The sequence below is a fragment of the Bubalus bubalis genome, chromosome 4, assembly GCF_019923935.1.
Source record: "Bubalus bubalis isolate 160015118507 breed Murrah chromosome 4, NDDB_SH_1, whole genome shotgun sequence".
In the NCBI taxonomy this organism is placed as follows: domain Eukaryota; kingdom Metazoa; phylum Chordata; class Mammalia; order Artiodactyla; family Bovidae; genus Bubalus; species Bubalus bubalis.
The window spans coordinates 95,101,768-95,126,211 of record NC_059160.1 but is presented as its reverse complement, the minus strand read 5'-3'; the positions used below and the strand labels follow the sequence as shown (position 1 = coordinate 95,126,211).

The window sequence follows — 24,444 nt, the reverse complement described above, 5'->3', positions numbered from 1 at the left end:
TAACAATGACTTCAAAGAAAAGAAGGTGGGGGTTAATTATGTTGTCCATTTTGGAATAAGCTTTTCTCACAAAAAATACATTTTCTGCACAAAATAATAAATATTTTATTGCAATAAATTGATTTTACAGTAGGGAAAGTATCTCGCTAAGGGAAAAAATCTTATTTTTGCTTGCTTATCTAGTTAACCATCTGAGACAAAATGACTTCAAATAATTAGCTAAAAAAAATATCCTAGTCTGTGCTGGTTTTGAGATCTACAGGAGTTTTGGTTTCTTCTCTTTTTTAAAGAATTTTTTTTTGATGTGAACTATTTTTAAGTCTTTACTAAATTTGTTACAATATCACTTCTGTTTTATGTGCTGGTTTCTTGACTGCAAGGCATGTGGGACCTTAGCTTGCAGACCATGGATTAAACCCACACCCCCTGCATTGGAAGGTGAAGTCAACCACTGGACTGCCAGGGAAGCGCCTACAAATGCTCTTAAGTTCTTTTTCATTTTTTAAGTTTTTGAAAGTGAAAGTTGCTCAGTTCTATCTGATTCTTTGCAACCCCATGGGCTATGCCATCCATGGAATTCTCCAGGCCAGAATACTGGAATGGATAGCCTTTCCCTTCTCCAAGGGAATCTTCCCAACCTAGGGATCGAACCCAGGTCTCCCACATTGCAGGCAGATTCTTTACCAGCTGAGCCACAAGGGAAGCCCAAGAAAACTGGAGTCGGTAGCTTATCCCTTTTCCAGGGGAGCTTCTAGACCTAGGAATTGAACTGGGGTCTCCTGCATTGCAGGCGGATTTTTTACCAACTGAGCTATCAGAGAATTGGAGGATAACTGCTTACAATGTTGTGTTCGTTTCTGTTATACATTATGAATCAGTCATATATATATATATATATATATATATATATATATATCCCCTCCTTTTTGAGCCTCCCTACCCAATCCCCCCAATTCTATCCTTCTAGGTCATCTCAGAGCAGCAGGCTTGGCTCCCTGTGTTCAGTCCCCTATAATCTTACTTAGGTTTTCCACATTTCTCATTCCTTTACCCCATTCAATTTCCTCTTGTAGAAAAAAACAAATGAAGAAAAATGGTGAAAATAAGGCATGCCACAGGTGGAAGACCTGGGTTCGATCCCTGGGTCAGGAAGGTACCCTGAAGAAGGAAATGGTAACCCACTCCAGTACTCTTGCCTGGAAAATTTCATGGATAGAGAAGCCTGATAGGCTACAGTCCATGGGGTTGCAAAGAGTTGGGCACGAATGAGCAACTTCACTTTCACAGGCTTTTAAGTATAATTACTCAGTTACTTCAAATTCTGGAGAGTCATGGAAAATTAGCATCCAGGAAATATTCACTACCATACTGTCAGGATTTTTTTTTTTTTACTATTACCTTAGAAGTTTTGTTTTCTTGTCTCTTTTCAGAAAAGAAAAGGCAAGTAAAGAAAAGTAGAGTAAATTCCTTTGCAGCAAAGAAACAGTATTTCATCGGTGTATTTTAACGTCTTTTTTTTTCACTGAAAAGATTTTATTTTGACATTGATAATTCTGTAGATCAACTTATACCTCAAGAAACCTTTTGTCAGAATTTACCTACTGACCCTATAGGTTCTGTCCCCCAGGATCCTGAGTCTTCTGCACTAGGACTGAGGTAGTAGCCATAGCCCAAGTGTTCCCTGAACTTGTGGAACTGGGAAGAGTCACAACAAAGCTAGAAGGCATTTTTGATATAGCATATCTTACTCGTAAGTATATTAAAAAGCTTCTGGCAGTAGCTTTGCACCTCAACAAGGGTGAGCTTTGATTTCTCCAGAGGTTGACAATCACATCTTTGCCTCCAAATTGAAGATCTTTTAGATCCTTTTAAAATTCCTCACCTTTATGACAGACTAACTTGGAATAGAAAATAATAAATGATGTAGGCAAAGTATTAGTATTCTTTTATTCTTATATATATATGTCTAACTCTACACAGGGACATCACCAAATGGTCAATACCGAAATCAGATTGATTATATTCTTTGCAGCCAAAGATGGAGAAGCTCTATACAGTCAGCAAAAACAAGACTGGGAGCTGACTGTGGCTCAGATCATGAATGCTTTATTACCAAATTCAGATTTAAATTGAAGAAAGCAGGGAAAAACAATAGACCCTTCGGGTATGATCTAAATCAAATCCCTTACAATTATACGGTGGAAGTGACTATAAATAGATTCAAGGGATTAGATCTGATAGAGTGCCTGAAGAACTATGGACAGAGGTTCGTGACATTGTACAGAAGACAGGGATCAAGACCATCCCCAAGAAAAAGAAATGCAAAAAAGCAAAATGGCTGTCTGAGGAGACCTTACAAATAGTTGTGAAAAGAAGAGAAGTGAAAAGCAAAGGAAAAAAGGAAAGATATACCCATTTGAATGCAGAGTTCCAAAGAATAGCAAGGAGAGATAAGAAAGCCTTCCTCAGTGATCAGTGCCAAGAAATAAAGGAAAACAACAGAATGTGAAAGACTAGAGATATCTTCAAGAAAATTAGAGATATCAAGGGAATATGTTATGCAAAGATAGGCTCAATAAAGGACAGAAATGGTATGGACCTAACAGAAGCAGAAGATATTAAGAAGAGGTGACAAGAAGACACAGAACTGTACAAAAAAGATCTTCACAACCCAGAAAATCATGATGGTATGATCACTCACCTAGAGCCAGACATCCTGAAATGCGAAGTCAAGTGGGCCTTAGGAAGCATCACTACTAACAAAGCTAGTGGAGGTGATGAAATTCCAGTTGAGCCATTTCAAATCCTAAAAGATGATGCTGTGAAAGTGCTGCACTCAATATGCCAGCAAATTTGGAAAAGTCAGCAGTGGCCACAGGACTGGAAAAGGTCAGTTTTCACGCCAATCCGAAAGAAAGGCAATGCCAAAGAATGCTCAAACTACTGCACAATTGCACTCATCTCACATGCTAGTAAAGTAATGCTCAAAATTCTCCAAGCCAGGCTTCAACAGTATGTGAACCATGAACTTCCAGATGTTCAACCTTGTTTTAGAAAAGGCAGAGGAACCAGGGATCAAATTGCTAACATCCATTGGATTATCGAAAAAGCAAGAGGGTTCCAGAAAAACATTTCTGCTTTATTGACTATGCCAAAACCTTTGACTGTGTGGATGACAACCAACTGTGGAAAATTCTGAAAGAGATGGGAATACCAGATCACCTGACCTGCCTCTTGAGAAATCTGTATGCAGGTCAGGAAGCAACAGTTAGAACTGGACATGGAACAACAGACTGGTTCCAGATAAAGAAAGGAGTATGTCAAGGCCATATATTGTCACCCTGCTTATTTAACTTACATGCAGAGTACATCATGAGAAACACTGGGCTAGATGAAGCACAAGCTGGAATCAAGATTGCCGGGAGAAATATCAATAACCTCAGATATGTGGATGACACCGCCCTTATGGCAGAAAACGAAGAGGAACTAAAAAGCACCTTGATGAAAGTGAAAATGAAGAGTGAAAAAGTGGGCTTAAAGCTCACCATTAAGAAAACTAAGATCATGGCATCTGGTCCCATCATTTCATGGCAAATAGATGGGGAAACAGTGGAAACAGTGACAGACATTTGAGGGGGGCTCCAAAATCACTGCAGATGGTGACTGTGGACATGAAATTAAGACGCTTGCTCCTTGGAAGAAGTTATGACCAATCTAGACAGCATAGTAGAAAGCAGAGACATTACTTTGCCAGCAAAGGATGTCTAGTCAAGGCTATGGTTTTTCTAGTAGTCATGTATGGATGTGAGAGTTGGACTATAAGGAAAGCCGAGCTCCAAAGAATTGATGCTTTTGAACTGTGGTGTTAGAGAAGACTCTTGAGAGTCCCTTGGACTGCAAGGAGAGCCAACCAGTCCATCCTAAAGGAAGTCAGTCTTGAATATTCATCGGAAGGACTGATGTTAAAGCTGAAACTCCAATCCTTTGGCCACCTGATGCGAAGAATTGACTCATTTGAAAAGACCCTGATGCTGGGAAAGACTGAAGGTAGGAGGAGAAGGGGACAACAGAGGATGAGATGGTTGGATGGTATCACTGACTCAATGGACATGAGTTTGGGTGAACTCCCGGAGCTGGTGATGGACAGGGAGGCCAGCGTGCTGCTGTCCATGGGGTCACAGAGTTGGACATGATTGGGTGACTGAACTGAACTGATATGTCTTGTCTCATTGAATGCAAACCTTTATTGAGAGTATTTATTTTCACTTTGTAGCTTCCACCAAGAAAAATTAATGCTAATGTACAATCAATACATATTTATTGGACTGATTTTAAATTTCAATGGGAAAGTTAGAATACAGAATTACTAAATTTCTGGTGCTTAGTAACTTGGGTTTGGATTCTAAGCCTATTTACTTCCTGTATGACCTGGTGCAAGTTACCAAAACTATAGCTCGTATTTCCCCAACTCAAAAATGGATTAAATAAGACAATGAATGTAAAGTACAGGGTACTTCTTAAGTGCTATTTATATAATGAGTCTACTGGGTCCCTACAATGCTTTAGTTAGAGGTAGGTGCTGGTAAGAAAAATACAAAACAGGCAAAATGTTCTTGTCTTCACAGAGTTTGAAACAGTTGGAGAGACACACAAAAAACAAATAATGACATAAAGTAATTACAAACTGCCATGAAACAAAGTTAAGAATCAGATATGCAGATGACACCACCCTTATGGCAGAAAGTGAAGAGGAACTCAAAAGCCTCTTGATGAAAGTGAAAGAGGAGAGTGAAAAAGTTGGCTTAAAGCTCAACATCAGAAAACGAAGATGATGGCATCTGGTCCCATCACTTCATGGGAAATAGATGGGGAAACAGTGTCACTGCAGATGGTGACTGCAGCCATGAAATTAAAAGATGCTTACTCCTTGGAAGGAAAGTTATGACCAATCTAGATAGCATATTGAAAAGCAGAGACATTACTTTGCCAACAAAGGTCTGGCTAGTCAAGGCTATGGTTTTTCCTGTGGTCATGTATGGATGTGAGAGTTGGACTGTGAAGAAAGCCAAGCGCCGAAGAATTGATGCTTTTGAACTGTGGTGTTGGAGAAGACTCTTGAGAGTCCCTTGGACTGCAAGGAGATCCAACCAGACCATTCTAAAGGAGATCAGCCCTGGGATTTCTTTGGAAGGAATGATGCTAAAGCTGAAACTCCAGTACTTTGGCCACCTCATGCGAAGAGTTGACTCATTGGAAAAGACTCTGGTGCTGGGAGGGATTGGGGGCAGGAGGAGAAGGGGACGACAGAGGATGAGATGGCTGGATGGCATCACCCACTCGATGGACTTGGGTTTGAGTGAACTCCGGGAGTTGGTGATGGACAGGGAGGCCTGGCGTGCTGCGATTCATGGGGTTGCAAAGAGTCGGACACGACTGAGCGACTGAACTGAACTGAGGAACTGATTTAGATTGCTGAGGAGGGATCTCTGAGGGAACGGCACTTAAGCTTGAAACTTGAAGGATGAAGAGATTCTCTGTTTCCTCTCGTTCCTCAACTCTTTTTAGACTGGCTTCCATCTCTCTACCTAAATAGCTGTTGCTAAGGTTACCAGTGGCTACCACGCTACTATATACATCTGACATTTTTCACGCTCTTACTTCTTAGCAGTACTCAAAGCAGTTGGTCACTCCCTCCTTGAGACCTGTCTTCCTTTAGCTTCTCTATGAATAAACGTCTTCTTATCTCTGACTGCTTCAGTCAGGGCCTTTGTAGGTACATCTTCTTAACAACCTGGACAGCCTCGCCGAGAGCTGTAATAGTGAATAAAAACGCAGTCCTTTCGAGTTATAAAAAAGACGTGTATACAAGTTAAGGCATTTTTTTCGACCTTCTCCTCACTTCTGGTGCGCAGTATAAAACTACGAATCTAAAAGTTTTCGGTTTCAGTCGAGGGGCCTCTCTCCCGCGGGAGGAACACCTGTCCACAAGTCAGGCGCGGGCTTTCAACCTGACTCTAAGCAAGCAAGTTTGCCCGAAGCGAGGGAAGAAGGAAAAGTCTGGTTTCGCCAGGTGTTCCGCGTCTCCTTGCCGCTTGCGCCGGCTTGCGGTGAGCCCCGCCCCTCCCCGCGGGTCGCCCTTACAGTCGAGTCCTCCGTAGTCCCAGCATTCCCCGCGCCTCTACCATCGAGAGCAACTTCCGGCGTTGCTGGTGTAGGTGGGTGAAGAAGGAGCGGGCCCTCGCGCTTCTGTTTCAGTGCCTCGCGCTCTCTCGGGCAACATGGCGGGTGTGGAGGAGGCAGCGTCCTGCGGGAGCCACCTGAATGGCGACCTGGATCCAGACGAAAGGGAGGAGGGAGCTGCCTCTACGGCTGAAGAAGCGGCCAAGAAAAAAAAACGGAAGAAGAAGAAGAGTAAAGGGGCTGCCACAGGTAAGGGGAGTTTTATGTTTTCCTAGTCTCCGCCGGGATGGCCGAACCGCTCGACTCGGGCTTGGCGTTGGTGACAGGGCCCGGGGACTGAGCACCCTGGACTGATTCCCAGGACTGAACGTGTGTCCCGGGAGAGCTACAGATTCCCAGTCCCGGGAAGAGGTGACTTCTTCCAGGCGTCTTCTGGGCGTGGGATGGCGGAGAAGAGGGTGCCTCGGTTTCTGTGCGGTTGCTGCTTCTAAATTGCCGGAACTTCGCTCCCACGCAGACGATGCGACGGACTTGAAGCCGTGCACGGGGCCCAGCCCTTCCACCTTGCGGGTTGGCCTCCTCCTTGAAAATCTGGTTCTGACCACACTGCCGCCTCTGTGCTGGAGAGACGTGGGACATCTTTTCGTCGAGAGTGGGGGTGAAGTGGGCAAGTCTTAGTGCCTGGACCGCACCAGCCCCTATCATCCTAGTTTACGGAGGGATTTTTGTGGCGCGCTGCACTTTGGGGTTGGGTGTGTGTATGAGTTTGGGGTTGGGTGTGTGTATGAGTTTGGGGTGTGTGTGTGAGAGAATGCCCACGCGCTCTTGCCACTGTTTGGGTGGGTAGGTGTGGGTGTGTGTGATTTTGTGGCGCGCTGCACTTTTGGCGTGTGTGTGTCTGAGAATGTGCTCTTGTCACTGAGTAGTAATAGCAGGATGTGTGGCTGCGGTGCGAATCCTCACCGCCTAATCCTACAGTATCATCAAGCTTTGGGGCTTTTAGGCCTGAATTATGATGCCACTTGTAGGCAGTCTGGGTAGAATATTCTTGAGTCCGAAGGAAGCTACTCTAAATCTACTGGTAAGACAAAGAAAACAGCTGAAAGTTTACAGTTAGATTATAAGTTAGAAACTTAAATATTTGAATATGAGAAGTCATTGTTTTTGATGCATCAAGGCCTTCGTTTTCGGAAAATTATTTGTACTGTTAAAGTCAGCCGCAGAAAGAAGGAGAGAAAAATGGAGAGGCCAGAAGTGATGAAGTGGAGTTGAGAGAGGTTGAAGAGGGTTAACCTGTATCTTTCTGAAATTTTGATTATTTGGGAGTTGAAGAGGGTGAGTTGTAGGTGCTGGGACACTTTCAAAGCAAAATTTAATTTCAGGACATACTCTGGTGGCTGTTCTGGCTTTCAGATGAAAACCAGACTCTTCAGTTTGTCCTTTAAGGTGTTTAGCAGACTGACCCTAATATGTTTTTAACAGTTGTGTATTTCAGTATGAATTCTCTACGGTAGCTAGCATGTCACCTCATTATGTACTACTTGGTAATACTACCTCTTTTTACGTATTACTCCTATCAGATCAGATCAGATCAGTCGCTCAGTCGTGTCCGACTCTTTGCAACCCCATAAATCGCAGCACACCAGGCCTCCCTGTCCATCACCAACTCCCGGAGTTCACCCAGACTCAGGTCCATCGAGTCAGTGATGCCATCCAGCCATCTCATCCTCTGTAGTCCCCTTCTCCTCCTGCCCCCAATCCCTCCCAGCACCAGAGTCTTTTCCAATGAGTCAACTCTTTGCATGAGGTGGCCAAAGTACTGGAGTTTCAGCTTTAGCATCATTCCTTCCAAAGAACACCCAGAGCTGATCTCCTTCAGAATGGTCTGGTTGGATCTCCTTGCAGTCCAAGGGACTCTCAAGAGTCTTCTCCAACACCACAGTTCAAAACCATCAATTCTTCAGCGCTCAGCCTTCTTCACAGTCCAACTCTCACATCCATACATGACCACAGGAAAAACTATAGCCTTGACTAGCCGGACCTTTGTTGGCAAAGTAATGTCTCTGCTTTTGAATATGCTATCTAGGTTGGTCATAACTTCCTTCCAAGGAGTAAGCGTCTTTTAATTTCATGGCTGCAGTCACCATCTGTAGTGATTTTGGAGCCCAGAAAAATAAAGTCTGCCGCTGTTTCCACTGTTTCCCCATCTATTTCCCATGAAGTGGTGGGACCGGATGCCATGATCTTTGTTTTCTGAATGTTGAGCTTTAAGCCAACTTTTTCACTCTCCACTTTCACGTTCATCAAGAGGCTTCTTAGTTCCTCTTCACTTTCTGCCATAAGGGTGGTGTCATCTGCATATCTGAGGTTATTGATATTTCTCCCGGCAATCTTGATTCCAGTTTGTGTTTCTTCCAGTCCAGCATTTCTCATGATGTACTCTGCATATAAGTTAAATAAACAGGGTGACAATATACAGCCTTGACGAACTCCTTTTCCTATTTGGAACCAGTCTGTTGTTCCATGTCCAGTTCTAACTGTTGCTTCCTGACCTGCATACAAATTTCTCAAGAGGCAGATCAGGTGGTCTGGTATTCCCATCTCTTTCAGAATTTTCCACAGTTTATTGTGATCCACACAGTCAAAGGCTTTGGCATAGTCAATAAAGCAAAAATAGATGTTTTTCTGGAACTCTCTTGCTTTTTCCATGATTCAGCGGATGTTGGCAGTTTGATCTCTGGTTCCTCTGCCTTTTCTAAAACCAGCTTGAACATCAGGAACACAGCTAGATTGTAATCCCTTCTAGAGCAGGGCCTGGTCTTGTGTTTAGCTGTTGGGGAATTTTGTTTTTTAGTAATGGAATAACTTTTCCTATATATTTTGATTTTACCCTGCTTGGCTTGACAGGTTCTTTCTATCTGAACCCCTGAAGCTTCCAGGATTTCCAACAGACATCTTCTTACTAAGGCCTTCAGCATTTATTGCCCATCTTAAGTTCCTGCTTGGTTAATAAAGTATTTGCTGTAGATTAATTGTTAAATACTTTAGAAAGTTAAGCTACTTAAGGGTAGGGACCAACTCACCATTTAGCTCCTAGCAGAGAATGCCTAAATGAGTGTCTTGTTAAATGGGCAGTACCACTTAGATATGGAAGATTTTTCTGTCATTAAATAAATTCTATTCTCCTTACTGTGGTGTTGGAGAAGACTCTTGAGAGTCCCTTGGACTGCAAGGAGATCCAACCAGTCCATTCTGAAGGAGATCAGCCCTGGGATTTCTTTGGAAGGAATGATGCTAAAGCTGAAACTCCAGTACTTTGGCCACCTCATGCGAAGAGTTGACTCATTGGAAAAGACTCTGATGCTGGAGGGATTGGGGGCAGGAGGAGAAGGGGACGACAGAGGGTGAGATGGCTGGATGGCATCACTGACTCTATGGACGTGAGTCTGAGTGAACTCCAGGAGTTGGTGATGGACAGGGAGGCCTGGCGTGCTGCGATTCATGGGGTCGCAAAGAGTCGGACACGACTAAGTGACTGAACTGAACTGATTCTCCTTAAAATGTTTCTGTTTTTGTTCCTGACCCTTGTCAGGAAGAGTTATGTGTTTTTTAGGATCCTTAGAACATATTGTAGTGGGAAGATACATTTGTCAGATTTGATTTAGTTGTTATATTTGATCAACAGGGCAACAGGAACCTGATAAAGAAGCAGGAGCCTCAGTTGATGAGGTGGCAAGACAATTGGAAAGACAAGCATTGGAAGAGAAAGAAAAAGATGATGACGATGAAGGTAAATGGTTAATTTTAATTTTATGGTTAGGAAGGCAAGAAAATATGACATTCTTTAACCAAAGCTGCTTATTTGTCAATATAATCCAATATTCTGTGATATTTTACTTAATTGATGTTAAAGCCTCAATGTCACAGGTGAAAACAAAAAGGTATTTATTAGCAACTCTTTAAAAAGTTGGGTATGTTGAATGCTGAAGTAACACAGATCTCAGCTTTTTAAAATGTATTTGGTAGAAAGCCGAGTAGTAGATGAGTATTAATAAGATAAAATTGAATGAATGTTGATCTTACTTTTATTGAACAACTAATATGTACTAGGCACCATCTTAGGATACTTCCGTCCATTTTTATTTTACCCTCACAAAAACCTAGCAAACAGGAAATGATAGTCATGTGATTTGCCCATTCTGACACAGCTAGTATGTGTAAATAAAGTCAGGTTCAAATCTAGCACCTGTGCATGTTAAGTCACTTCAATCATGTCTGACTCTTTGTGACCATATGGACCGTAATTTGCCAGTCTCCTCTGTCCATAGGATTCTCCAGGCAAGAATACTGGAGTGAGTTGCCATGCCCTCCTCCAGGGGATCTTCCTGATTCCAAGTCTGTTCCTTGTACTCTATCAAAGGTACTTTTATTTATTTTCAAAGGAGCACGTTGGAGTGCTTCTAAAACCTACTATGAATTCACTGGCCCCAAATCCTTGTATTTTGGAGCTTTTGCCAAAGGTTTCTATAAAGACAACATTTCTTGGAATTGTAGGAGTTGATGCTATCAGTAAGACAGTGGAGGGACTGATTAGTTGGGAGAACTATTATTCTATAGCCTCTTTAGGCAGAAGAGGAGATGGGGCTTCCCATTCTTAATTATATACTGCTGTGAGCTATTCTTCCTCAAGCACTGCCAGCTAGGGCTTATGCCTTCCAATCTTTAGCAACAAATACCTGCTGTACTCTTCTCGTGTTAGGATAATGCAAAGCAGTTGTACTTCCTTTAGGAAGATAAGTTCTGTAAGCCTTCAAGGAGATTATGGTCAAATTTAGTAAAAAAAAAAAAGCCAAGAATTGATACTGAACATGGACACTGGGCTTTAGCAAAGGAAAGTACAGTGCTTAATTGCAAAATGCCAAGCAGGGAGAATGGGCATCTCATGCTCAAAAGCCCTGAAGGCTTTTTGTTGTTCAGTCACTCAATCATGTCTGACTCCTTGCAACCACATGGCTTGCGGCACTCCAGGCTTCCCTTTCCTTTACTATGTCCTGGCATTTGCTCAAACTCATGTTATTGAGTCAGTGATGTCATCCAACCATCTCATCCTCTGTCACCCCCTTCCCCTCCTGCCTCAGTCTTTCCCAGCATCAGGGTCTTTTCCAGTAAGTCGGCTCTTCCCATCAGGTGGCCAAAGTATTGAAGCTTCAGTGTCAGCATCAGTCCTTCCAGTATAATAATCAGGAATGATTTCCTTTAGGATTGACTAGTTTGATTTCCTTTCTATTCATGGGACCCTCAAGAGTCTTCTCCAGAACCACAATTCGAAAGCATCGATTCTTTGGTACACAGCCTTCTTGATGGCTGTGCATGACTACTGGAAAAACCATAACTTTGACTGTACGGACCTTTGTTGGCAAAATGGTGTTTTTGCTTTTCTAAGGAGCAAGCATCTTTTAATTTCATGGCTGCAGTCACCATCTGCAGTGATTTTTGGAGCCCAAGAAAATAAAGTCTGTCACTGTTGCCATTTTTTTCCCCCATCTATTTGCCATGAAGTGATGGGACTGGATGCCATGATGTTGATTTTTTGAATGCTGAGTTTTAAGCCAGCTTTTTCACTCTCTTCTTTCACCTTCATCAAGAAGCTTTTTAGTTCCTCTTCATTTTCTGCCATTAGAGTAGTGTCATCTGTGTAGCTGAGGTTATTGATATTTCTCCCGGCAGTCTTGATTCCAGTCTATGCTTCATCCAGCCTGGCATTTCACATGACGTACTCTGCATATAAGTTAAATAAGCAGGGTGACAGTATACAGCCTTGATGTTCGCCTTTCCCAATTTGGAACCAGTTTGTTGTTCCATGTCCGTTTCTAACTGTTGCTTCTTGACCAGCATACAGGTTTCTCAGGAGGCAGGTAAGGTGGTCAGGTATTCCCCTCTCTTAAAGAATTTTCCCAATTTGTTGTGATCTACACAGTCAAAGACTTTAGTGTAGTCAGTGAAGCAGAAGTACATGTTTTTCTGGAATTCCTTTGCTTTTTCTATGATCCAGCGGATGTTGGCAATTTGATCTCTGGTTCCTCTGCATTTTCTAATCCAGCTTGTACATCTAGAAGTTCTCGGTTCACATACTGCTGAAGCCTAGCTTGAAGGATTTTGAACATTACTTCACTAGCATGTGAAATGAGTGTAATTGTATTGTAGTTTGAACACTTTTTGGCATTGCCCTTCTTTGGGATTGAAATGAAAACTGACCATTTCCAGTCCTGTGGCCACTGCTGAGTTTTCCAAATTTGCTGGCATATTGAATGCAGCACTTTCACAGCATCATTTAGGATTTGAAATAGCTCAGCTGGAATTCCATCACCTCCACTAGCTTTGTTCGTAGTGATGCTACCTAGGACCCACTTGACTTTACACTCCAGGATGTATGGGTCTAGGTGAGTGGTGACAGCATTGTGGTTATCTGGGTCATTAAGATCTTTTTGTGCAGTTCTTCTGTGTATTTTTCCCACCTGTTCTTAATATCTTCTGCTTCTGTTAGGTCCATACCATTTCTGTCCTTTATTGTGTCTATCTCTGCCTGAAATGTTCCTTTGGTATCTAATTTTCTTGAAGAGATCGCTAGTCTTTCCCATTCTATTGTTTTCCTTTTCATTGTTCTCTTAAGGTTTTCTTGTTTTCCTTGCTATTCTTTGGAACTTCTAAAACAAGGCTTTTAGGAAAGGATTTTTAAAGGCAGCATTAGGGGTGAGGGTTGCCATGTGTCTGATCAGCTGGTGGACATCTGATCAGTTGGTTGTGCACTATCAGGGTGACTTTTTGGGAATCTCAGTTATCAGTTTTCTGGCTTCAGCTTATCTGGAGTCAGCCTACAGTCTGGTGGTCAGCATACAGCTAACTTTTCTGCCTGGTAGGGGGTTTAGTATCTGCAAACCGACTCAAGAATGTGGCTCAGTATTATCTATAGCCCTTGAGGAGAAACTAAAGGTCCTTTACTCTGCATGGCTAAACTGTTATGATTTTGTGTTGTTGGACTGTTTTCCTTTGTTTCTGGATTTTTCTCATGTCTCTAATTAAATTTGTTCTTTGGAACTCAGGGAAAGCCCAAGAGTTTAAAGCTCTTTTACCACCAAGAGGCAGGATCTGTCCCACAGAGTCCTGCTTGGTTTCAGACTCAATGAAAAGGAAAATAGTTAGATTTTTGTTTTCTTTAAGTAGACCTCTTGTTCATTCTGCCTTGGTTTATACTTCAGATTATGAACATATTTTGAACTCTTAACAACAATAATTGTAAATTCCAGGTTGCTGTTGACTCACTATGTGTAGAGTATCAGCTGCTTTGAAGATAATGCTTGTTTCATTGCACTTCTACAGAGTTATATGAATCTCTAGACATTGAAGGAGGAAACTTTGCTTTTCAGAATGGAAATCTTCAATGTATTAAAGAAGATTTTAGGAATATTAGTATTTTTCTCCAGTTTGGTTCATCGTATTCCTAATTCATTTTGATGATGAGGATCAGCCAATACTGTTTAACTATTGTGAGAAGTCTTTGAGTGGATGGAAAGCTAATAGTTCAGTATCTTTGTTCTTAAGGAAAATTGATCATTGTGGAGGACAAAACATAGAGGTGGTAAGGTATACTGGTGCATGCAGTAAAAGTTACTGAAATTTGGAGGTGGAATTGTGAGCTGAATGCTGAAGGAAAGCTCCTTTGAAGGAATGGAACTTAAATAAAAGCCAAGCAAACAGGACCATTTTGGGACAGGACAATGCTGAGAAAGTATTTAAAGTATAGTAAACAGTGCATACTGGCCTCATTTGAGGTGATTCATTGAGGGAGTCTTTGAGCAGTTCCTTTTTCCCATTTTTCATTTGTTCATTCTTTTTTCCTCCCAGTTTATAATTGGCATACAGTTCTGTGTATGTTTAAGGTATACAGTACAATGAGTTGACTTACGTACATCGTAAAATGATTACCACGTAAGCTTTGTGAATATCCCTCATATAGATACAAAATAAAAGAAAAAAATTTTTTTTCTTGTGAGAACTCTTAGGATTTACTATTTTAGGAATTTTCATATATAACATAAAGCAATATCAATTATGTTAATCATGTACCTTAACATCTCTCGAAGACAGAGATTCACTCAGTTGTGTCTGACTCTTTGCAACCCCACAGAGCCTGCCAGGCTCTCTATCCATGGAATTCTCCAGGCAGGAATACTGGAATTGGTTGCCATTTCCTTCTCCAGGGATCTTCCTGACCCAGGGATCAAACCTGGGTCTCCTGCATTGCAGGCAAGTTCTTTACCGTCTGAGCCACCGGGGAAGCCCTTGTAGTAATTTATCTTCTAACTGGAAGTTGTACTTTTTGACCACCTTCATCTGCCCACCCCGTCTCTGGTAACCTCAAATCTGATCTCTCTTTCTATGAGTTTGAGCATTCTTAAAAGAAAAATGTTATGGAAAGATAATATAGTCTTCATGTACAAGCAGGGTTGTTAGAAATGAGGAAATAGAGGCATGGAGATCATTTTGGCAGCCAGTTGACAGTAGCCTCAGGCATGTGGTAATGAGAATGGAAAGGAAGGGTCCACTGGAACAGTGATCTAGGAAGCAAAATTCAGAGGATTTAGAGGCTTTCAGTCTGGATAGAGGGTTTTCCATGGGATCATGAAAGAGTCAACACAACTTAATGACTAAACAGCAACAAAATCTGGAGAGAAGGAGTGAGGACAAACTAGCAGACTCTAGGGGTCTAGGTTTCGAATTTGGGTGACAGGATGTTGGTACCATTGATTGAAATAGTGAGGTAAAGAGGGAAAGTTGGATAAGAGATTAGAAGGGGGTGCTACAGGCCAAAAAGGTTACGCTGAGTTTAATTTTAGATTTGTTTATTTGCAAACGGGGGTATTGATGTGGAAAGTTAATCCTGTGGGTGTTTGGCGATGTGCTAACCCTGGTGGCTCAGACAATAAAGAATCTGCCTGCAGTGCAGGAGACTAGGGTTTGATCCCTGGGTCAGGAAGATCCTCTCCAGTATTCTTGGCTGGGAAACTCCATGGAGAGAGGAGCCTGGCAGGCTACAGTCTGTGGGGTCTCAAAGAGTCTGACACAACTGAGCACCACACCCAACATATAGACCATATCCATTTAACATTTCATCCCCACAAAAAATGTTCCCTTTGCCCTTTTGTACTCAGTTCTCTTGCTCTGTTTGCTGACTCCTGGTAACTTTTGATATATTTTCTTCTGGTAATGTTTGATATATTTTCTGTTCCTATAGCTTTTTCTACAATACTGTATGAATGGAATTTTTATAGTATGCAGCTGTTTTGGTGTTTGGCTTGTTTCACTTAGCATAATATTTTTGAGAGTTATCCAGTTGCATATGTATCAGTAGTTTATTACTTTTTATTGCTCAGGAAATATTCCAAATTTGTTTGTCCATTTACTAGTTAATGACTATTTGGATTGTTTCCAGATTTTGTCTCTTATGGATAAAGTTACTGTGATCATTTGCATATGTGTAGGCTTATGTTTTCATTTCTTCTGAGTAAATACCTAAGAGTATAGTTGCTGGTAATGTGGTAAGTGTATGTTTAACCTCATAAGAAACTTACCAAGCTGTTTTGCATTCCTGTCAGGAGTGTTTGAAAGTTCCGGTCCCTTTGTATCCTCATAAGCGCTGGTACTATTTAATTTTAGCCCAGTAGGTGTATAGTGGTATGTCATCTTTTCATATCTTTATTTGTCTTTCATTTATCTTTGAAGCGTATGTTCAGTACCATTTGTCTATTTTTCATTTGGGTTATTTGTTGTCTTACTGAGGTGTAAGTAGTTCTTTGTGCAAGTTCTTCATCAGTTCTTCATGAAGCAAAACAGCTTGATAAGTTTCTTATGAGGTTAAACATATTTTATAGCTCATTTCCCCCATGCTTGTATTGTTTGTAGCAGAAAAGATTTTAATTTTGATGAAGTCCAGTTTATCAACTTTTTTCCTTTCTGGGTCATATTTTTTGGGTCCTGTCCAAAATTTAAATAATTGATGTCTTTAAAGTCATGAAGATTTTTCTCTTGTATTCTTTTCAGTAAGTTTTATTTGTGTCAAAAATGTTAAAAGGAAGAACTGCTTTATATATATAATAAATGTTTTATATGCTTTGGTCTATGTCCATTTAGAATTAATTTTTATATATAGTGCATGTTGTAAGGATTGAGGTTTTTTTTTTTTTTTTTTGGGCATATAGATGTCCAGTTGTCATATCAAGTATTAATTGATTTGGGCATAGTGCTAATGCAGAAAAGAATGGTCTCTGTCTGTTTAGAGTATCCTGAGATGCTCTGAAAGACAGACATGTAAAAATAAAAATTGTAGCATCATATGATAGGCGAAAGTATGAGCATATGGTATTAAAATTTAGATCCTGGCTCTACCATCATTCTAGCACAAGTGGCCATTTTTCTGTGTTGAATAGCCACCTTGGACGTTGGATAAAATAATTAACCTTAGAAGGATGATCAAGTATCTGAGGAGGAGCTTCATCTTACCCATTTTAAAGATGAAGATACCATGGTGGTGGAGGCTAATTAACTTGCTCAAGGTCACAGCACTGGTAGGATTTTGAATGTGTTTAAAACTGGTTATACATCATGAAGCATGTGTTTCAGGTTCTGTCTAAGGTAAATTGCAGTGTGCTATGTTGAATATTTGTCCAGAACAAAGACTGTCTTATTTACTATTCTGTCCCTGTTGCCTGTCACTGAAGAACTCAGCAAACATTTATTGGATGAATGAAGAAGGCTGCTGTTAAAACTGTAAAGCACAATATGTGAATTAGATTATATGACACACGAGGATGTTGAAAGTTGTGTTTTCCAAAATTTTTAGTGTTGTTTTTGTTAAAGCTTTGACTTGAGAAACCACTAATGAGTAAATCAGTAGTATTTGTTTTCTCTGTTGTGTTTCTGTTGCTATTATAAGATGGAATATAAGAAATGTAATTTTGTTGGTCAAAAATTGTCAAACAGTTGTAGTTTCCTATCACTCAGCCCATTAAGGCCTTAGATTATGTTACCTCCCTCTTTGCTAAGCTGCTGTTTCCTATTTCTCAATTGGGTGAAAATAAATATAAGCAGGATAAACTAAACACTCATTTTGAATAGATTGAATATTTATCACATGCTTGGCACTGTGCTTAATGGTGTCTAATCCTTAAGGAGCTCACAGACAAGTAGAGGTCAGTATAAATCAGTGATTGAGTGATAATTAGAATATATAGTTAGTGTGGTAAGATTTCTTTTATGGCTTGTATCAGTCTAGCAGTAAAAAGGGAGCACTTTGAACAGAAAATGTAAGCACTCATTTGACATTTTTTGGTGAGCGTGGATTTTACTAAAATTATTAATGTTAAATAGCCATGAGTTACTACCACTAGGTGAAACATTTAAAAAATACTATATGCTAGGCATACTATTAAACTATCAACTTCTAATTATCGGGAACAGTGTCCCATTCATCCCTTTTTCATAGTTATGTTATTTGTGGGTAGAATAGCATACTTCAGAAATGGTTGTTAAAATGTATTGAGCAGCATTTTTAGAAATTCAGACACTTAGGTCTGTTTTTGATACCTTTATTTAAAATACTTTAACCCCCTATTTAATCTTGGTCATAATTCTTTATTTTTTTCTCTGAGTTTATGGGCATTGGGTTGCACAGAAAGTTGTCATAAAAACTGACAAGCAGATTGTGTCTATTTTGGATAGTCTTTTGCCAACTGTTTTTGGAAATAGTTCTCAGTTTTGGTCATCAGGTTCTTTTGAGAATCTGAGAACTATAAACCTAGGAAAAGTAAGATTTTTTTTTTTTTTTATACAATTTGATGCATAAAGAGAACTCTTTCTCTGATAACAACTAGGTAGGAAACGGTATTTTAAAATACGAGACCCCAATTACCTCTCACTGGATTAGGAATCAAGTGATAGTCTTGGTCCAGTTCTACTATTTACTTATTAGGATTATCTTGGGCATGTCCCTTAAACATTTCTTGTTCAAGATTGTTTTGAGAGTCACATGAGGTTGTGAAATACAAGTGTTTAACTGCAAAGCATATATCAACTTGTGACTAGTATCCTTTCAGATGAAGTCATATAGTCATTATTATACTAGTATTTAAGTAACACTAGTTATTTTTCTTAGCTTTAAAAAAATGTTATTTAATACATTGTTTATTCTTAAAATATCTTATTCAACAATTCTTGTATTTAGAATAAATCAAAGTAAAGTTTATTAGTGCCTTTGATTGCACAAGTCAAATTCTGATACTTGAAGCTAACAATATACAAAATTCTAAGAGTATTGGGTCAACTTTGTCATACGCTATTTAAGATGCACTCTATGTACTTGTGTGCTTGTTTTGTCGCTCTGCTTATGAGGTTTAAATGAATTTGACATGTCTTCTCTTAGATGGAGATGGTGACGGAGATGGAGCAACTGGAAAGAAGAAGAAAAAGAAGAAGAAGAAGAGAGGACGTTAGTGTCTTTAGTTGATTCTACTTGCCAAATTACAAGTGGTTATTAATCAGCAGGCTTGAAGAGTAGGTTTGAGGTTGCTTAAGATCCTGGTATATGTTAGGGAAATAAATGATGGCCTAATAGAATTTAGTGAAACTTACTAGTATTTGGCAAGTAGTTTTTGCAGTCTTATTATTTTATTTTCTTCAGTTGTTATTTAGTCAAAGGATATTAATAATAAGTTTGTTGCATTTTACTGCAAGTTAGGGATGAATTCATAAAAAACTTTATAATTTAAAATTTGAATAATTCAGATAATTTTGTCAGTGATGACTTAAATAATGCCACCATGTGGTAATAGAATAAACAGTTTGCAGTTCACCTACCAGTTTTGATATTAAAGAGATTCTTGACATATTTAATGAGGAATCCCATTATTTAAAATTTGTGAATATGGTGAATTTTTATTAGTAATATTTGTATTGTGCTATTTCAGATTCACTTAAAATATAATCCTACTTGTATTTTGTTTCTATAAATAATACAGCCAAACATCTTAAGGGACCTGAAACTCTTAGGGAGAATAAAGGGTGACTGTGTGTGGTATTGGGGAACAAAGATTGGGTTGGGAATCAGAATGAGTTCTAATCTTGGATGCCCTTTGGCATCAGGGACCATTGATTGGCTAAATCTTCAGGATAAAATTTTATGAATGAGAAATTGAGGGTTTGACTTTCATTTTTATCTCTGTGTTGAAAATACTCAAATTATTTTTTTTAAAAAGCTGTTAGCTCTGCTAGATATTTCCCTGGTACATCTCAGGGGTAGATGGGATTGCTTTCTTTCTTGTCAGGCATCTATTCTGGTTAGATCCTTCTACTCAGGACATCATTTCTGCCTCTAGCATAATCTGTATTTAATGAGCATAGGTTACTTGCTTTCTAGGAATCTCTAGGAATTAGAATGTCATATTCCTTCCATTCAAAAATTGTTCATAGAGTGCTTTTAAGACATAATGTTACCTGAAAATGGCTTGAGAGAGATCAATTTCTCCAGATACTCTAAAATTGCTTCCTAATGAAGGTAGATAAGCAGGGAGGAGTGTTAAGAGGCTGCTTTGTATTTGCCCTTGGTAGACTCTTCCACTGAGGGCATTTTAGTATGATACCATCAGTGTTTATTGTGCCTCCTCTAAGGAGGTTGTTGAACTTGCTGTTCATTATATTTCTTTATGAGCACTCTTGAAAGACCTCTCTTTGTCTGATCTTAGTATCAAGAATAATTGTGCTTTTCCTGAGTAGTTAATGTGTTTTGTTGCAGAAATATGAACTATGCAAATAATCTAAACCCCCCCACCCCTTTTTGTTTTTTATTGACTGCTAGAGGATTTAGGGCCAAAGCTAGTTTTGTATTGGCCTTATTTCAGGTTCTATTTTAGGTTCTCTCTGTGTTTTGATTTGTTGCTTTCTAATTTGCTTTGAGTATGTCTTGTTTGTGTCATAAATCACTTCTGAAATAATCCAAATAATATAATCAGGAGCAGTTTACTGCCTTCATGTTCCTCATCTATAAAGTGAGAGAATTGTGATAGTTAATAATTAAGTGCAGTACAGATACTTAAAATTGTTCATAGTTTTAGATAATAACTTGGACATAGTAGATTATAATTTTCAAAGGTTATCCAAGATTTCATCTAGTTCTTCGTTTTGTAGATGAGGAAACTGAGGCTTACTTAGCACATTTAGCCATTTGTCCAAGTCACAGCTAATAAGTGGTAAAGGTTAGGCTTCAACTTACTTTGATTACAAATTCTTTGCTTTTTCTCTGATGATCTCTTTGAGTCCTTTATCTTGTCTTAGTAATTTGTGGACAATATAAAAGACATCTTTATTAGATTTGTAGATGAAATAAATTTCTGGATTATGAGATAATCCTTTGATTGACAAAAAAACAAGATTTCAAAAGAAAACTGAATTATTAACAATCTGAAATTTAAATAGACATATATAAAATTAGTATAAGGTGTTAGTTAGGATCCTAAGGATTTTGGATGCTTGTACAATGTGAAGGAAAATGCTAGGAATCCAGACCTTTCAGTAGCAGCAGGATTTTTAGAATCAACAGTGTAGTCTTATACTGATTATACCTTATTTGAACTATTAGTAGAAGTAAAATCTAGTACCAGATTAAACACTGAGAAGGCTGGTGAGTATGAGTGCAAGTGTTAAGAACCATATCCCTTAAAGTGCCTTCTCGTCATAGAGAGGAAGGAAGCAGTAGAAAAGAAGAGTAAAGTAGAGCTAACAGATGAAAGTAATGGGGATATTACTTTATAGCAGCTACAGTTCTCCCAGAATGAATGGATTTTAGCTGGGGAGATAATGACTGCCTTCATTGTCAGACATGTAGTACCATCTGTCAGGGATGTTAGAGGATTCCTGGATTTGAATGTGAAGCTTAATTAGGTGACATCTAAGGTCATTTTTATTTCAAAATTCTAAATGTTCCCTCTTAGGAGGAACCTAAAATGGTGTTTCTCAAGTTTACTTGCCCATAGAACAATTCTAAACATTACTCAAAAAGAGGAAAATAGTGTTCGTGAAATACTGAGTATTCCATTAAAAGAAGGAACCAAAAAGTGGTTCTGTAGATAAATGATTTGGCTCAATTGTCATAAAATATGTGTTAAAATTTCAGATTAAAAACCTGTAACATAAGACAGGTTATAATCAAAAGATAACCACAACTTGGTAGTTGGTAAATGCTGCAGGTATACATTGAAAGCCATGTATTATTGTATAAATCATGTAACTTTCTGACATTCCTTGGATACAGCATTGTTCTTCATAGAGTAAGAAGTATATAACTAGGTCTTATGCAGACTTTTAGAAGACACATCTGTAAACATTTTTAAAAAGCATTTTGAAACAGTGTTGTCTTAGAATATAGTTTGGGAAATAATGTATCCTTAAAAAATACGCTAAGTACTGAAACTTTCCAAGTATTTGGAAATTTGTATGTGGTTCTTAAAGTCTTTTAGCACTGAGAATGTATATTCTTTAACTTTTACATGTAATATACCCTTCTAAGAATTTTTTTTACCAGTTTTATTAATACATAATGGCTTTATATTTTATTTTATTGCTGTAGGATTTCTTTCTTATTTTCTTGTCGCTTCTTTGATTTTTATTTGTGAAGGCTGCTTCTATATGCTATTCCATTTCCAGTATAGTAAATGAAGACAAAAACATTAGAAGTGTTCTTTGTGCCAAAGCATATACTGTTTAAATACATAATGGAATTATGAGGAGTTGAATATTTTTATTCCCAAATAACTGTAAATAAGAGAAGGTGGCCACTGTGGTGAAATATCTTCTGTTTTTGACTGTAAAAGTGATAACAAGGAGGTTCTTTAGTCAGGACATGTAATACCAATTAGGAACTGAGAAAAACTGTAATGATAACTGCTTAATTTTGTTTTTAACTACAGAAGTTAATGCTTTATTTGTATCTCACAGCAAAAGTTCAAACAGACCCTCCCTCAGTTCCAATATGTGACCTGTATCCTAATGGTGTATTTCCCAAAGGACAAGAATGCGAATACCCACCCACACAAGATGGGTAAGGATCACAAAATAACTTCCAGTATGACGTTCAAAAATTGTAGCTTAGCAGATTTAATTTTTCTTGGAACTTTGCTCTACTACCTAAATAAAAAAAACTTATGAATTTGTTTCAGAGAAAATACAGTAGAAGCCCTCTTATCCAAAATGATTGGGACCAGTAGTTGGTAAATCGTTACTGATAAGAGTTAACTTAAAACAAGAATTTGTTTTTCATCATTGTTGATCCTTAAGTGTAGATTGCATTGGACTCCACTTTTTTTTTCCTGTGAGCTATATCCATAATGCACTGAGTCCATTTCATTTTGAATTTCTGTGAACAGCAAGAATTAAGTAATCTGAGGGCTGATGGCTATATCTTTACATCTTTTTTCTGAAATCATTTCCATTTGACAGAAGTATTTTTTGAAAACTTCTCTGAGTAGTCAATTTAGTTTTCATAGAAACAATTCTTTTTAGTAATGTATAATTAAATTATGTCATTGCAGTAACAAGTACAGATGATTTATACTGGTTTGGGCACAGATCACTTGATTTTTGGAAGTGTTCTCAAAGAGTAAATTTTTTCTGGTTAGCAGACTAGTTAAGGGTCTGGATGCTGGGACCAAACTATCTACATTTGAATCCCGGTTCTAACACTTATTAGCTTTGTGACTTGGGCAAGTAATTTATCATGTTGTGCTTTCATATCCTAATCCATAACATGGGCACTTCATAGCGTTGTTGAGAGGAATAATATTTAGTGTATTTATTTAGTAGAGTGATAGACATATAGTAAGCATTAAGTAAGTGTTAACTACTGTTATTCAGAATAGGAACCCAGTCACTAATATTCAGAATATAGTGGGCATTGGTCCATATAATTTATAGGAATAATCAGGAGCATTGGTTAATCCAGTGGTTGCAATAGTTGGTTAAGAAAGCTTCTACTGTCCCATTGTTTCCTTGACCTATATAAAGACATCATTGTTTTTCTTTAAAGTTAGAAAGGAACATGATGTTACGTTTTATGGCATGGGCATTTTTTCTTTGAATTTGAATACATCAGTCACTGTCCCTATCTTAAGCATTTTAGAATGTCATAAACATGGAGTTTTGTATTAATTACCTAAATTTTCATGTTGCATACAATGTGATCACACTTATTTTTTAATATAATCTTTTTTATTTATTTATTTTTTTGCTTGCTTGTTTCCTCTTCCTTCCCTTTCTTCCAGACCCATGTAACCACCTAGCAGGTAGCCTTCCATATTTTTCTATGTTCATGTATGTGTACATCTCTTTCTACTTGTGTAAGGAGAGTGTTTTGGTCATTATTTGGTGTACAAAAGTAGAATTGTAGGTACACTTTTTTCTCTTCTGTGCTTTTCTCATCAGGGCTGCATCTTGGAAGTCCAAGTCAATCAAAATATTGATTATTAAGTTCTGTTATTCTTTTGAATGGCTGCATAATATTCTGTGGTGTGATCATATAGTGCTTTATTCCACCATTTTAATTGTTGAGCATTCACTTTGCCTCTAGGTTTTTGGGGTTTTTTTGCCATTATAAACCATTTGCAATAAGGCATGTACATATACTTATGCATATATATGTATGTATACATATATGTGTTTGGATAGACACATATATATCTCCATATATGCTGGCAGTTTTATTACGTGATAGCTCTTCAGGAGTGGAATTGCCAAATTAACATATTAATATTTTATGATTCCCACATTGCTAGTGATTTTGAGCGTCTTTTGATTATTGGTTTTATTCTTTTGCTCTTACGGAAATTTAAAGATTTTAAATAACAGTATATATTCATATTTTGTACTTTTGTGTTCTTAGCAGTCTCTTATTTTCTCAAAACTATTTTTTTCGTCTTATTACATCTTGAATTGGTCTGGACTTTTTTGTCTAAGGTCAGGAGTGCTAATTTTATTTTGTTTTAAACGGGTAGTCAGTTGTGTTAGAGTTGTTTGTTTAGTAGTTTCGTTCTATTTAATTGAATGAGCACTTTTGCCATCTACTGCTCTCATGTAATGGAACTCTATTCTCTTGCATAATGGAACCAATTTCTGTATTATTTATTCTGTTCCACTCATCTCTTTGTCTGTTTCTGTACTATTTAT

At 38.5% G+C, this 24,444-nt stretch overlaps 2 protein-coding genes across 2 annotated transcripts in view; one reads left to right on the top strand and one right to left on the bottom strand.

Moving 5' to 3' along the window:
• LOC123333320 overlaps positions 1-6,022 on the bottom strand; it is a 49,804-nt gene extending 43,782 nt beyond the window's left edge. Inside the window, exon 1 of the mRNA XM_044941812.2 lies at positions 5,659-6,022. The gene's annotated coding sequence lies outside the window, so the exon portion shown is untranslated. The remainder of the gene's footprint in view (positions 1-5,658) is intronic.
• A 150-nt stretch (positions 6,023-6,172) lies between these two features.
• METAP2 (methionyl aminopeptidase 2) overlaps positions 6,173-24,444 on the top strand; it is a 30,803-nt gene continuing 12,531 nt past the window's right edge. Inside the window, exons 1-4 of the mRNA XM_006064466.4 lie at positions 6,173-6,429; positions 9,866-9,970; positions 18,656-18,721; positions 22,222-22,324. Coding sequence (XP_006064528.1) covers positions 6,279-6,429; positions 9,866-9,970; positions 18,656-18,721; positions 22,222-22,324 — 425 coding nt within the window. The 5' untranslated portion in view covers positions 6,173-6,278. The remainder of the gene's footprint in view (positions 6,430-9,865; positions 9,971-18,655; positions 18,722-22,221; positions 22,325-24,444) is intronic.